Raw genomic sequence first — 16481 nt, forward strand, 5'->3', positions numbered from 1 at the left:
TCACAGTTATTGAATTTAATTGTCGTAAAGTCCGATACGGATTACATTTTGACAAAATGGAATTCGTAAAACGAAGTAAAGTAAAGTATATAAAGATCTCATTATATAATTCAAGATCTATAGAAAATACTGTGCATATAATAAAAATTATTTTATAAACTATGCATCTGTATTTGACTTCTCCATTAGAGATTTAAATGCTATTACTTTTGTCACGTGAAAATGAATGAAGGTTTTACGATGCTGTGTCGGCCAAATCGAATGCTTGTCGGGAAATCAAATTAAAAGCGAATTAGAGAACGCGCGTGTGTGTGTGTGTGTGTGTGTGATTCAACGTGCAAGCATTCCCATGACGAAGTGGCGAAAATATCTAGCTTTATATGTACCAAAGCAGCTATCACTCGCACATAAAGCCAGGGCATTATCACCCTCGCGCGTCCAATACACCATGGACCAAGCAACTCCCACAATAGGGTTGCGGCCGTCAGTAACGTCGGGCTCATGAATTTTCTATCGTTCGTCATCGAAATGATTAAATGATTTTCGGAGGGTGCCCTTTCGACTTTTGCGTGTTTAGCGCGACGGTGACAAGTGGCATCCACCCTTCTAATGCGATCATCTATTATTTATATTAATAGGCGACCCCCTTGGATGACAATCCGGGGTGACGCAACAGGAGTGAACGAACACATTTTGCATGTTTATGCCATAAAAATGTGGAAAAATAATGTGTTCGAATAAATGCGTCGTACAGTTGTTTACGGAGGAGGGGGGGGGGGATCTAATTAATCATTACACGTGTCAATCATAAGCGCCACAAGTTTAAAAGATATCTGTTTACAATAAATAATAAGATATCCGTATTCAATTAGTCCAAGATAATTAAAAGATAGAATAAATAATTGACAGAAGACTTTCATCATAAAATTACACTTAACTTACAGTAAAAAACAAAAAATGATAAATTTTGACGATTGTAATTATTTCACGTTCATATATTATATAGTTGTATGACAGAATCTAGTTTAAAAACTACTTTAAAGTTAACATTTGTGACTGTGTTTAATCGAACAATGATAATCTTCTAAATCATATTCGCAGAAGTAGCACGTACGATGGTGATTTTTAGGACGAAGGCTCGCTGCCGCGGGTCGTAAAACCACCGACAAACAAAGCGATGATTTCCGGATGGGCGCGTTTCACCCCAAAAATTGACCAATAATGCACATCGCGGAGTATCCACTGAGCCTGGCCAAAGTTGGCGTAACGGGTGGCAAATAAATAAGGGTTTCCAACGAAAATCGGGAACTCGGAGTCGCGGAATATCCGCGCGGTAGTTTGGGCGTTGCGCTACTGTCAGTGGGACCGCTTATAAATTCTAATAAACTCGGTTCGTGCTCGGAGGAAAACACGGTGAATCGTTGGGGAATTGGCGGGAGTCGGGGGGGGGGGAGGAGAGACACGCCGACGACGACGACTTTGAACAAGGGAATACTGCCAGCAGCAGATATAAATCTCGCCTAACCGAATTAAGTTAGAAGCATGGACCGAAGGTTTGCCACGCCCACGCCGCCGATGAAATGCTATTGAAACTGAGTCTGCGTGGTGAAAATCGAGAATATGAGAGCACACGCTGGCGTCTAATATGTGCACACGGCCGAGAAAGAAATTCAATAACTATAAGGAAACAGAAACTCGCAGAAGAACATGTCAAGTTAGACACATGCCGAATAAGTGTCAAAAGTGTATAGATATATAGCAGTTTGGAATTATACAATTGTCACACGATTTGAAAATGCAAAAAAATTACAGACACAGAAACAGAACTTTAATCGTGCGGGGGCGGGGGAGGGAAGTGTGGCCTAAACGCGACTATACTCTACAGCTCTCATTTCGATTTCGCGATTCGCTATACTGCAGTTCGATCGGCCGCGCTAATAATTTATTGCGGTTCATTACTTCAGTGCGTGATCGAGGCCGAGTTCACTTGCTAATGCGTCCGTTCGTCTGAATTATTTTCTGCTTATCGACGCCGAGTGGTGGCTAACGCATATAACATCCCTTTCGGGCCACCCTCGGGTGGCTCGGCAAGTGTCTCACGTAATGATGTCCTGACGCGTGCCGTTTCGCAGTATGGGGTCCTCGCGACGGTCCGTCCGCGACTTAACTATTTATTACCAGCCGATAGTCAAAGAAGGGACCACCACTACTAGGCCAGTCTCTTATGCGCGTATTATGCGGCAAATAAGTCATGCGTTTCCAAGGGATAACGCGTGCTCCATCCCTTCCTCCCTCGCTTATTTGCCAAGATTAATTGGCTTACGGACAACCCCTAATCACGGGGATTGTCGGGATTGTGGGAATCCATGTGAATCTACGTGTATAGGCTGCTACGTCTTTCTCTTGATTTACAATCCCGTTGTGTTTTATCAAGTAAATGAAAGATAAACTTTTATCGCGCGCGAATTCGTATATAGTTTATTATACGATATTTGCATTTTCGTATTTATGGAGTGAATGTAATCAAAGTTGATTTTATGGCTAATCGTTTCTTGCCGCCGCTGTGTGGAAGATGAAAATCAATTCAATAATTCAAAAATGTCGTACTGCAAAAAGCAAAAAACTATTAAAAAATTGAGAATTACCATTTTACATTTCCATTTACTAAAAATATTAACGTTCGCCATTCGTAAAGAATATGCGATAAATTATATAGAGTCTCTAACAAGTAACATCTGAAAAAAAAACAGATAAAGGTGTAAAAATTTTATTTCTGTCACTCAACGTCTCGTAGAGCGTAGAATTGTCACACTTAATTCGCATTTTAATAATTTTTTGATTAATAAATATGGATTATGGCACTTAAAATTTATTTGTAATGTAAATTCATTCCATTTCATTGTTTGTGAGGAGAAATTCCTTCTATTTGATGTTACAAATATCAGGAATTGGTGGTAATTTTACGGAACTATGTAATGACCGTTTACATATTCGCGCACAGTTTGATAACGCCGGCGCTAATAATAACACGAAAATTATATAGCCGTAAATTATTTAGGTATTTCATTATATATATTATACATATATATTCCCCAATATTGCGCTTATGCAACAGCCACACTGGAGTCATCTTTCCTATGCATAATATCATGTTACCACAAGTAATGAGATTTCACTGCATATCGCCATTATCATTCTATTAGTACCTGTATATACTATACGCACATGCAATTCTATCCTTTTCCTTTTTAGAGCACGCATGATTTAAGATTTCATTTAAACCCGTTACATTCTATACATTAATTAAGATAATAACTTAATTTTTACTTAATTTATTTTTAATTTATTTTTACAGAAGTGTTAAAAATTGTCGTTATTTTTAGTTAAAGAAAGATTATAGGGAATATATTGATTTTCGTATATATGCATATATCGCACATTAGAGACTTTTCAAGCATATAGCGTATTGCATATACAAAAATCAATAGATTTCCTATAATCTTTCTTTAACTGAAAATAACGACAAATTTTTAACACTTCTAGGTAAAAATTACGCATGTGAGTATACAAAATTTAAAGTTTGTAAACATAGGAGAATTGATTGTCGTTTTTCATTGCAAATTGTACGACGTAGATGAACATCCTAAGCAGAGTAGATGTCCAATATATTGTGGAGATATTTGCGCGAAGCGTATAGCAATGAATGCATGAGGACACGCCGGCGCTCGGAGCAGAGGAGAAAGTCGTATTGAAAAGCATTGTCGACCCGTAAGTCCGTAAAGGAGGATCGATGATGCTGTGCGGAGGTGTCGTTTCGCGGCATCGGGATTGGAAATCGGGTATCCGGATTATCCTTTGGCATCTTCTGGTATATCACGGGACGTTGAGTTAGAGTAGTAGCGGGCGGGGTATAAGGAAGGGGTGCAAGGCCGGGGGGGGGGCTGCATTGCTGAAGCAGCGGTACAGCAGCAAGACGCGCTAGAAGAGATCCTTTATATGATCGCCTTGGTACGAAGGAGCGAGGAACTCCGACAGAACGCTCTCTCGGCATTCTCCTTCCCTTTCTCCTTTCCTGCCCTTGCGTTACTCCACCATCGTCCTTTTCTCACCCTCCTTCTTCTCCTTCGCCCCTCTTGCTCCTCCTCCTCCTCCTCCTCCTCCTCCTCCATACTCTCTTTATTGGCACACCCGGTATAATAAGGAGCGAGTTTGTATTTAGTCGGCCATGCGCAGTACTGCCTGTTGGCGTATCATCGATCAGACCGGCGACTGACTATTGGACCAAAACAAGAGGATGAGAATGGAAATGGAGATAAAGAGAGAATACTGACTATAGTATAAGAAATAATATAACGGAGATAGTAGGAAAAGTGTGGGAAGGACAAAACGTGCTGAGGGGATTTTCGCGGAAGGAGACTGATTCTTTGTTGGAATTATATAGACATGACTATGTTAGACTATGTTGGAATTATATAAACAAATAAAAGGATTTTGTGAAAAGCAGAAGACTGTTCGTCGAAGAAGATCATCATTCTTATTTTACAAACAAGACACACAAAATTATTTGTTATTATGATTTACACACACACACACACACACGTATATATTTATTAATCTGCCAACCTTTACAATTGTTTGTCATAAATTTTTGTTGCAAACTAACAATAGTGCTCATTAGCAACGTATTTCTCAAACAGTTTTGCAAGTAAAATTAGCTTTGCTTATTAGATTTTAGTACAAATTTTAAAGAATTGGAAAAATTTTGATAATATAGTATCGCACGAAATAAAGTGATGACGAAAGAACAATTATTAACCAAAGGTTAAGAATCGTTTGTTTCCTTTTTTTAGTTTCGCACAAAGGATATATATATATATATATATATATATATATATATATAATAAATGATAAGATAGGGTGACACTGTTCCAAGGATAATTGGAGATCTCGTTACTTCCCACCACGGTGACTTCAATTTGAGATCGACCGATAATGAGATATCGAATCCTGATCCTCTATCTCCGGGCTTCTCTCTCTCTCTCTCTCTCTCTCTCTCTCTCTTTCTTTTTCATTATCCAACGTCTTAGCTGATGTTTCCTATCCTTCTTGGGTTACGTTCAAGCAACATCAATGCAAATTTTGTGTGTTGAATATCTCTTAGCATTATTATTAAACACTTTTGCTTTTCATCATTGTATAGTACATACCGATGTTATCACGTTTCAATGAAGAAATGAGAAGCTATATGATTTGTTCGTTTACGGATTCGTTATAGCTAATATATAATTTAGCTGATCTGTTCTTTTTAAAAATACAAGGATATTTTATTTTTTCTGAATAAATTGATTTAGGAAAGTATTTACCGATATAATAATAATGTATATGCCGAAACAAATTTTCTAACAAACCGTAACGGCCGGGTTTAGTTTAGGCCGATATCTTTGCGTGTAAATCGCAAAAACCTACGTGCGTGTACATTGAAATCTAAGCGAAAGATAATTTCAGGGTGGCAGCTCAAATTGACAGGGCGACGCGTTCCCATTCATTCAAATTACGCACCAATTCTGTCGGTGACTTTGGCATTGTTGCTGTAAATTGGTCCACGCCCTAGCCTCTGGCCTCCCTCTTCTGTTGGAAGTACATGCGCTTGCGAAACGAATGCGTGTGTGTGTGTCCAATTTTTTAAATAACATATTCTGTGTGAAACCATCATATACATGTATGTCTATACGGAATATCCCACAAGCGCATTTTCTTTAAACTATACGCAACGAATTCTTTGTTCAAATTTTTAAATGTGATATATTCACAACTTTTGCATTCCAAATGATTCCAAACAAAAAGAATTTTTAAAAATCAAAAATTTCAGAGAAAAAAAATATATAATAACATATATAAAAAATCTTTCTGTTGTTTAATAGAGAGACTTAATTTGACAATGTGTACAATTTGTCAAATAATGTAATGCTTGTTATTTCTTGAAAACACCTAGTCCATTATATGCAAGCAAGGAGAACATGACACGCGTCTTCGCCATAGGAGGTCGAATAAGCGGGATTGCTAACAAGTAGTCTAAAGAGCATAAAAAATGGGATAGCAATTTTGGACGAGGTCATTTCGACGAGGAGCATGATAATTAACTATAGAACAGCATTGTGGCGCGTGTCACTCGAGTGCTAATTGGATGAAGTAACTGATCTAAAACAATTATAATAACTTTCAATTAAGGGTGATAGTATATAAGCTAGCTAGGATGCTAATGTATAAATATTTTTTAACTGTAATACACGCACGCATACATAAAATTAGAAATTCTAACCGTTTTAACTTGTTTTCAATTTTTGTTATTAAATTTTGTTATTTTGTTAACATAAATTCATAATTAATATGTAAAAAGTCAGTAAGAGGTTGGATTAAATTTTTTGTTACCTATACGAAGTAATTTCTATGTTCTTTTTCACATAGCATGAAAAATTATTTTTTTTTTAATTAACTTTTTCCAGGTTTGGTTTCAAAATCGAAGAGCAAAATGGCGCAAGACAGAGAAATGTTGGGGCAGAAGTACCATAATGGCAGAATACGGCTTGTATGGAGCGATGGTCCGACATTCTTTACCACTTCCGGAAACGATTTTAAGAAGTGCCAAGGAAAATGAATCCGTTGCACCGTGGTTGTTAGGTAAGAGGAAATATTTCTGATAAAAATCTAAAAATCATTAATAATTTTGTCAACTTGAATATATAACATAGCATAGAACGTATATATTTTTAAATGTCTCTTATTAAACTTGAGACTAAAATTATTTATTTATAATTACACCCAAGACTTTTTTCTCTCTCTCTCTCTTTCTGTTTTATCTCTAAGACTAGACAAGATAGCATTAACAATGATAACTTCGTGATAAAAAAAAATAGATTATTTAATGTCTAAGAAAATATGTGTGTGTGTGAAAATATATAAATATAACATATTGCTCACATACATAAGAGATTTTTATTTATTGATTACCTTTGTAAACATAAATAATAATTAGACATTTAATAATTTTAAACTGTATTCTCATTTAATTTTAAAGCAATTTTATTCTATTATTATTATATCGAAAACCGGAAAACATCCTATTTTTCCGTTCCGATAAAATCATTTAAGCTAAAGCGGCGGAACAAATTCCGAATATTTTTTCTGTTTTTCGGTTTTTATCAGCTCAATCATCTAAGACAAGCAGCTTTAACCAAGATTTCGAATATAATCAAGAACTGATTGACTGTGGACCTGTAGGGATGCATCGGAAATCGCTCGAGGCAGCAGAGCATCTCAAATCCGGCGGAGAGGACAGCGGCAATGATCAGAACGGAAGCGGAAGCAGTCCCCATCATAATCATCATCAAGGAGGACCAACCAGTTCGGAGAGTGGACAGGAAAGCCAGGATGGTATGGGACCTTCGTCATCTACAAGTAAGTTTTACTCTAGTTAGATAACACAATATGAATTTCATACAGAAATTTTATGTAATAAATTATACTTTTAAAACAAAATAAAAATTTCTGTTGAATATAAGTATAACAATGGAATTTAAAAAATTATTACATTAAAATTTTGATAAATTTTTCTGCAAATGTACTCTTTTTCTTAAAATTCATAATATTTGTAATGGGAAATTTCATAGTTTGTAATAATATTATTATATAATTTAATCTTTAAAACGCAATAAAAAGTATAATTTTGTATAATATACAATAATACAAATAAAGTGAGAAAATTAAAGAAAAATAACTAATGAAAACCGAAAAATTTCAAGATCTATCTATATACTCAAGTTAGATTATCGATATAACTTTGCAAAATATGTAGCTATAGATATAGACACAATATGATATGTGTTATTGTGTTTACAGATGTCGTGCAGGATACGGAACAACTCAGAAACGAAAGTATTGCTTGCTTGAGGGCAAAAGCGCAGCAGCATCAATTGCAATTGAGTCTGCAACCGACATCGACGCCTCCAAGTGGGTCGTATCCGTCGGCACCTGCACAGTCCAGTACGCTACATACTTCTGTTTAATCGTGAAAATACAAACTCTCTTTCTGATATAATTCCGTATCCGATATTTTTGCTGTTGATGCGGAAGCACATGTGTCCTGCTTGACAGATCATAGAGATGAATCGGCAGCACCGATTTCAAAATCAGTAATATTTTTTTAATGAATATCTTGGCGAAAGTCAATCCTTTCCAAATACAAGGATTTTTCTGAGATCCTTTTATAATTAATCTCACACAGCCACTGCAGCAATGGCGTCGATTGAACAAATTTTTTGTGACACCGGGCCGGCATGTGATTCCATAATAATGTTCTATGTTCCTCGCGTCCTCTTCAAGAGCAGTTCTGTGAATTTTTGCGACCGACATTATCTGCAATGCAATGTTAATTGTATAAAATTCAAAGATACAAGATACATATATATATATATATATATATACATACATACATGTTTATATATATAGATATATATACATGTGTGTATGTGTGTGTATAATTACAACGAAGCGTGGCGAATCAATAACTCGAATTAATGCTTGATTTGCATTATACAAGTCTCGCGCAGTAATCAAGCAGGCCTATAAATCGATACGGATTCACATAATCCTTCCACAACGATTTGACATATGTACAATGATGAAAACGGTGTTTTCCGTGTTGCGTTTCGAAAGATACGAGATATTATCGGAAACTACCGAAATGAACAATGAAATTAATTATTAAGCTTAAATCCTTATCAACGAAATAATAGCCTACTGATGATGGTCTGTATAAACAAATCAATAAAAGATTATCTGTCGGTGAATCCTGTCGTTGATGAATGCAAAAGCGAATATTGAAAAAGAGATTTGTCTAATTAAAAAGAAAAAGTCGATGATAAACAAGGCTTAATTGATTATTCGGTCGACGGTCGATAAGTCTATAATGAATCGAGAACAAACGGAACTACCTAATTAGAATATAATTGCTTTTAATAGCGCGATTGCGTGTCTGTATGCGTCTGTTCTGTGTGTGAGCGTATGCGTAATAACTGCGTGCACAAACTGCAAAAAACATGGAGTGAAGTGTGTGAACAAGAAAATCTGAAGATTACTATCTTCAGAATATTAACCTGCAACGAATATGTTGAGCAACGCAAAGACTAACAGAAATAAAAAGAGAGAGAGAGAGAGAGAGAGAGAGAGAGAGATTATGTGTGGAAAATATGCTTATAGCAAGATTACAAAATATACGAATGTACATCGAAATGAAGCGTACACGTTAAAGACCTCTACGGTATACACATGTAAAAAAAAACATCCCTAAGATTTACAAGTTTAAAAAAATATGCAACCTTCTCGAAAGTTGATATTCGATTGTTAAAAATCAAGTGTATATGAGATAAAGGGAGATAGTATGCATGTAGATATGTATGCCAAATAAAGTGAGTGAGAGAGAAAGAGTGAGAGTGAAAGAGGGGGGAGGGAGGGGAGAGGGAGGTGCAAGTCAAAGATTTATTAGCGAAGACTTCCTATATCCAAGTACTTAAAGAAAAACGTAACTGTTGTCAAATGTGCAATATATCGATATAAGTTCTAGTTCGATAAGATATATTATACTTTAGTAACGGATACGTCTACGTAAGCTGGCAGCCGCGACGACGTCGGTGTATCGTCGGGCGATTGTTATAAACAAATTTTACAATAACATGTCTCTTGAAGATCATGTGAAATGGAAGCTGGAAATGGAATATTGCACATCTAATCTCCTTATGCTTTACATTTTTGCTGAGAATATAAATAAACTTATCCCTGCGTTGCACCGTCGTTTCGGGACGTTCGCCTCCTTGTACATAAATATATATATAAATAAAATTAAACGTGATGGCGAGATACACTAAGCTGGACGAAAACTTTCGCGAGTTTGAGCGTTGAGAGAAGCGAGCATTTAGGTAAGAATGATTGAAAACAAGCTGATTTATTATTTCATTTGTTAAATTTTTACAAAGCATGTAAAATATAAGCTACAAGTCAAAAGTATGAAAATTTTAATTAAGTTTTTCTTTTTAATTGCACTAATTGTTCAAAATAATTGCTGAAAGTTAAAGTTTAACTTGACAAAAAAGCTTATTATCTACGTACATCTGTCCAACACACAGATATTATAATACACATCTGAGCAATTAAGAGAATATAAAAAATTTATTCAAGTTCTAACATGCGATACTTCTTATCTATTAGGGAACTATTTACCGACCGATTGTTTTGTCACTCTTAAATTTAAAATATGTACACTTAAATTTCTACGAAGATGACGTAGGTCATTTCATAGAAACGTAACGTTTTTTGAGCGATGCATTTCGTTTGGCTTAGATCTATCAAGTTAATACACGTAGCGTAACATATTATAATTTAAAAGATTCGATACATGGGAAACGAAGTAACCACACCCATTCTCTAGAAGAAAAGCAAGTTAAGAGTCATAATGGAAGTGACACTGCTGTTATTGTGAAAACACTTAACGATGGACTAAGGATCTACAGCGAATACTCTGTATCCGAATGCTCCAACGCATGCATAGTAGTCGGCTAGTATACGTAATAAATAAAATTTCTGAACAAATATGCTTTTTTTTAATTTTTATTGCTCCATTTACATCATATTGTAATATTATCTTGTAAATGCAGTCGCGAAGATTGTCCTTTCTATTGCAAAATCTGATTACGTAACCTGAAATTAATAATACAATTAATTTAAAAATAATCATTTTTTAATTAAATTATATAATAAAAATAATATACAAAAAATTATCAGTTATAAAAATATTTTTTTTCTAAAAACATTTAATTTTTCAATACAATTGTAATTTCTTAAATAATGTAATAATTTTTTAAAACAACAAATAAAAAAATAAAGCTTTATTATACGCATCTTAAACAATTTTTTAACATAATTTTATTATGTTTGAGTGGGAATTAATGTCGAGAAGGGACCAGGAGCAGGAAGAGCAAGGTAGCCGAGTCGTGAATTCGAGATGAGCGAGGCCCCTTTGATTTTTTCACAAGTTTTTAATTCTGACAAATTACAACCACGCTAATTACAATGACCGTAATGTGAGTAGTATAGATATAGCAGTTGCGAGTGGCGATCTAGTATTTCGCGTAATGTCGCGGCAGTGAGAAGTGCTGGAAATCTCGGGCGAACTCGACGCGGTAGAGAGCGGCAGACGATAGCGACCCGAGACACTTGCAAGATCTGAGCTGCGCGGGAAAAGCCTCCTTTTTATAAGATCGAAAACCTTGCTACACAACACCAAATATGGAAATGTTTGCAAGTTATTTTTTTCCAAGTTGCTTTTCTCGCATTCGGTGCTCTGCCGCCCCCACCGGTCACTGCTCGCACGCGCCCCACATGTGTCGATCATGTTCCGTGCATGCACAGCGCGGGCAAAGGCGCGCGCGAATCGTCCCTCCTCGGCACTTTGAACATATTATCTATATGTATTTAGAAGTATAATTTCTCAATTCATTGAATAAAATAGGTAACACATAAAAATTACCTTATTTAAATCAGTAAAAATCTACCTTATTGAATAAAGAAATTTAAGGACAGGAGTCGTCTGATTATTGATTAATACCGACAATCGTACTTCTCGTTTTTTTTTTGCTTTTCTTGTGCAGAATAAAAAATCCTTCGCCAAAATGCGAGAAAATGTGCATTCATGGGTGTATCAAGGAATTTTTTTCTGAGAGAAGATTTTATCAATCCTGTTATCTTAACACATGAATTTTTTGAATTAATGAAATAAAAATTTCGAGAGGGGGGGAGGGGTTGAACAAACCCCCAAACACCCCCTTGAATACGCCCATGGATGCATTATTTATAATGTGCCGCGTGATATATTTTTTATACGGCAAAACGTCCCCTTCCTAGCGGTGATCCCCTACCTTCTCCCACTACCTAGTGTTCGCGCACTCTCCGCAACCCCGCTGTTTTGTGCGCGTCTCTTTTGGCGTGATCGTCACAAGGGTCGGACCGGGCGGACACAAAAAAGTCAACTCCGGATGAATAGCGTTATCGCGATCTAAATGGTAAAACTCAAATTAACCTTTCGTATTTATATACAACTATAATTTCATTACCTAACTATTATGTAAGTCTATACAATCGGTATTTTGATATCAATAATCAATTCGAATGCGTAAGTATTCCGTAAAATCCATATTCGATTGAAAATGATCGCGCGACAATTATATTCTAATCTCTATTTATAATTTCATCTTGCGTATTCAACTTGTATTACAATACAAAATAATAATAATAATAATGTGCAAACATACATCTTTTATAAGCATCTCACCCATGATTGTTTGAGCACTGCCTGTTTCCTTGTCTTTGGATGCTGAAAATACAAGATTAATTTAGAATCTATGTGTGAAAGGGGAAGAGAAAAGGAGGAATATATATCTCAGATTCAAGGATTCTCTTATTATGTTGCAAGTTGATATGCCAAGGAAAATATTACTGCAGCATTATACAAAATATTTAATATTTTGCAGAAATATATGCGTGTGTGGAAAAAGAATACGATCATCATCGTCATTGTGTTAATAATGCAAAAGATGTAGCCTCACCTATGGCAGATCCTGACGTCGACCAAAACCTCTTAATAGTAGCATATGCAATTGTAGCACTAACGCTCGAATAATGTAATTTTCCTGCGGTGTTCTGTATCTAAAAAAAAAAAAGAAAAAATTATGACCAGTACTTGAAGAGCAAGCTTTTAACTCGTATACTTTAAGTCGAAATTACCATATTTGTAATCTGTGTATTAATGTTAAGTGTCAGAATATTATGAAATGTGTATACACATATTATCAAACTGGCTGGCTGCCACGGTCGTCAAAACGTTTACCAGGGTGGGTACTCGAATTTTGTAAAAGAATTCCCTGAAAATTTCCGGATTTTCCAGGAATTTTATTCAAAATCCCAGATAAGATTAGAGAATTTCTCAATACAGCTTTAAAATAAATTAGGCACTAAGTTCTAATAAAATATAGAACTTGGTGCATGAAACAATTTAATCTTCTCACATGTATAATAGTTACATCTCCATACAAAATTTTTCGAATGTAACGAAAGATTTTGTATGGAGATGTAACTTCATGTGTGAAGATTAAATTGTTTCACGCACCAAGTTCTGCGTTATTAGACTTTTAATGCCTGATTTATTATTTCCGGATTATCGTTTTTTTAGATTGAAGAGTCTTTATATAGTATATGTCAATTTTTAAAAAAATTAACTTTCAATATCAGGGCCTTCGATATGGGGCCAGGTTTACTTTCTAAAGGGATAAAATTAAATTTAAAAGTAAAAAATTCAAAAAATTGCCCTGAGTACCAGTAAAATTCCATGAGAATCCATGATTTTCAAGGGTAAAAATGAAATTACCTGAGAATTCCAGGTTTTTCCCGATAGTACCCTGGTTTACGGTTAGACGGTATTATAAGGTATTCATAGACTGCGCTCGGGGAGCGTGCTATCAGCGCTATTGCATCATTTCATCCTTGTTTTGAGTCTAATTACGATAAAGATAAAATGCAGGTATAATAGCTCTGATAAAAATAACACAATTGCGCAATCCCCGAACGTAATCATAATCTGATCTCGTGTATGCGTAAAATCATCTGAACTTCTGGCATGCCATTTCATTAACTGAAAATCTTAAGATTACTCAATATCACCCAAAACTATCTAAGGCCCTAATTAAAACAATCTTAAATGTAAGTTCAAATTATTAATACGTTTATAGACATATATGTGTAGATAACATTAGAAAAGAGAATGATAATGAAAATCAGATACTTTTCTTGTTCAAGCATGCAAGTTGGCAGCCATTAAAAAAAAAAAGAGATCATCTTCAACGTTATCACATCAACTATTTACTCACACAAAAAGTTCATTTACGCATGCATTATTGCATCATGCATTTATCTGTATGCCTATTTATGCTCCAAGAGTTTAACGGCCATTCTGCTAGTTCTTTCGACTCGTCGTTCCTCACCGTTCCCTCATTCACGATGTTTACGTAACGTGGTGGTCGTGCACAGCACTGCACAGTGGTGGCAGCGGCGGTGGATACACGAGCAAGCCGGGCGCGTTCGAAACGAAAGAGCTGGAAATTATTCCTGATTACTGTCGGCTGCATTGAGACTTTGGTTGTTGTCATGTGGGATAAGAAAGCAATATAAATAGAGAAGGAAACAACGCAGGAGTTGAAGTCAGCAGCGAGGATAGCAAGAAGATAGCAAGAAAGTTTAAACAAATGGATCACGGGACAATATTTAAAAGGAAGATGAATATAGAAAAGGAGACAAGTCTAAGAGGTGCAAGAAGTTTGGCGATAAGATGAAATAGAAATGCTAAATATAGTAATTGGAAATAAAGGACTTAAGGAAGGAAAGGGAAAAAATACAGCAAAGGAAGAAAGAGGAAGGATGAAGCAAATTGTCCATGAGAAAATAGTTTAAAAGAAAAATTGAAAAAGTTGGGATATGAGAATCAAAGGGACAGAACTGTAATAGGAAAAAGTGAAAGCTGAAAGGAAATTTACACCAGAATGTAAGAATGGAGAAAAATGATAAAAACAAGCAAGGAATAAATATACGAAAGAAAAAGAAAGGAAAAAAGCAAAGCAAGAAAGAACAGGGAGAAGCAAGAAGGCAATGAGCTTGAGAGTAGAAATAGGGGAATGAAAAAAAGGATTGAAGAGGATAAGGAAATAGGAGCAGAGATTAGGAGGAGGAAGTAGACAAATAAAGATTGATCAGAATTAATTTAACTGGATTTTTTAGCTTCGGAAAAAAATAAATAAAAATAAGAGAATAGAAATAGATATAAGAGAATTAGGGTGTTAAGAAAAATACAGAAAAAGGTATGTTGGGATTATAGAGAATAAGTACAGTAATATATAAAATAAATACGTAATCTAGATTGCTAAGGTAAGATTTTTGAAAATACTAAAGATGGAAGATTTGAGTGAGGACTTTAAGTAAATGAAGTATAAAGAAAAAGCAAAGGATGTGAAAGATAAGATAAAAATTAGTATGAGATTGTATAAGTTAAAATAGAAATGGGATGTGTGGATAAAAAAAGGGAAACTTGAGTCTTTCCTTTGGTTATAATGAATGTTAGAGGTAGTAGATTCTCTTCTTCAGCTTCATAAAAGCGAAAGAATGATTGACTACTATGTCATAACTTACTGTGTGGCAAATGTTGTCACATCTCGTTGGCAGGAACTATTACACTCGCTCCTAATTTTTTTCCTCATTGTACGCAAGACCTTATCTTGAATAATAATTCTTCTCTTCATTCGCTTGACTTTGACATCCATATGGATTCTAGCGATACGATCCAAAATATTCCAATTGAACAACCGTCAGACGACCAGCAGGCTAATAATGTAAACCTAAAGTCAGTTTTATGTATTATCACATCTTTAAAACACACATCTTGTTGCCTTCTCTTATTAACCCAAATTGTTTCTTACACTATGCAAAAATTTGCAAATGTCTGCATAAAGACAAAATGTCTAAATAAATTTAAAAAAAAAAAATGTCTAAATAAAGACAAAACAAAAGTTTTTATAAAATACATGTATTGTATCTGTTCTTTAGCAAAAAAATTTTTGAAATTTTCAAAAATGTTAAAAATATCATTTCTTCTTTTGTAAGATTTACAGATGGCCATCACGTTGTCTCTATTTATCATGTAGAGACGTGAAAATCTCTGCATAAATATCAGAAATTATTGATAAAAACATTTTTTCAGAAAGTTAGGTTAGTCAATAATTATATAAGCTGCGCAGCACAAATATAACCGTTTGCTATCTAAAGAACGTAATTTTAAAGGCAGATGCAGACTCGTTTAATTAAAAAAAAAAAAAGAATTACCTGTGATAAAAATTGCACTCTCAGAAAATGCTTAGAAAAGCGCTTTATCGTATCGAGTCATGTCATCAGCAGAAACTGTAAACAGCGTCAGCTGCGTCAATGTTATGACTAGGTTAAAGTCCCGCGTAATTCAAATTGTATAAAAAAAATAAAATAAAAAAAAATCAACAAAAAAACAATTTTATATATTATACTATTCCTGTCACATAGCATTGATATTTCCGTTTGCTGAATAGATAGCGAAAAAATTTTGTTAATTGGTTGATGGTATATCTACTTTATAAATCCTAAAGATTTAATGCTTGTAAAATTAAAGTCAAAAACGAAAATTAGAAATGCGAAAATAAATACTTTTACGTGACAGCTTAGGCTGTAAATAGTTTTTTTTCATTTATTTTACACTAATAATATACGATTGCTTTATATTTTACATTTGTACAGTACGTCATTTACAAAATGATTTCTGATAAATTGGCTTACGGTGTAATCTGTTGCGAGAAATATGTATA

The 16481-nt window shown here is 34.8% G+C and overlaps 1 protein-coding gene and 2 long non-coding RNA genes across 4 annotated transcripts in view; 2 read left to right on the forward strand and 1 right to left on the reverse strand.

The window, feature by feature from the left end:
• LOC105462132 (visual system homeobox 2-like) overlaps nucleotides 1-8375 on the forward strand; it is a 50784-nt gene extending 42409 nt beyond the window's left edge. The window contains exons 5-7 of the mRNA XM_011708670.1: nucleotides 6504-6678; nucleotides 7204-7455; nucleotides 7897-8375. Of these exons, the coding sequence (XP_011706972.1) occupies nucleotides 6504-6678; nucleotides 7204-7455; nucleotides 7897-8063 (594 nt within the window). The 3' untranslated portion in view covers nucleotides 8064-8375. The remainder of the gene's footprint in view (nucleotides 1-6503; nucleotides 6679-7203; nucleotides 7456-7896) is intronic.
• Nucleotides 8376-9531: 1156 nt separating this feature from the next.
• On the forward strand, nucleotides 9532-10641 carry LOC105462249. The gene is made up of 2 exons (XR_976035.1): nucleotides 9532-9971; nucleotides 10439-10641. It is a non-coding gene; the product is annotated as an uncharacterized LOC105462249 (long non-coding RNA).
• Nucleotides 10642-10643: 2 nt separating this feature from the next.
• On the reverse strand, nucleotides 10644-15963 carry LOC105462256. 2 transcript variants are annotated; one of them, XR_976038.1, is made up of 7 exons: nucleotides 15570-15963; nucleotides 15283-15488; nucleotides 13971-14195; nucleotides 12654-12753; nucleotides 12360-12421; nucleotides 11967-12103; nucleotides 10644-10749 (listed from the first exon to the last, which is right to left on the reverse strand). It is a non-coding gene; the product is annotated as an uncharacterized LOC105462256 (long non-coding RNA). The 2 variants fall into 2 exon arrangements; XR_976037.1 differs by lacking the exon at nucleotides 15570-15963 and having other exon boundaries at nucleotides 15283-15563.
• Between the last annotated feature and the right edge of the window lie 518 nt (nucleotides 15964-16481).

The sequence above is a fragment of the Wasmannia auropunctata genome, unplaced genomic scaffold (genome assembly GCF_000956235.1).
Source record: "Wasmannia auropunctata unplaced genomic scaffold, wasmannia.A_1.0 LD336099.1, whole genome shotgun sequence".
In the NCBI taxonomy this organism is placed as follows: domain Eukaryota; kingdom Metazoa; phylum Arthropoda; class Insecta; order Hymenoptera; family Formicidae; genus Wasmannia; species Wasmannia auropunctata.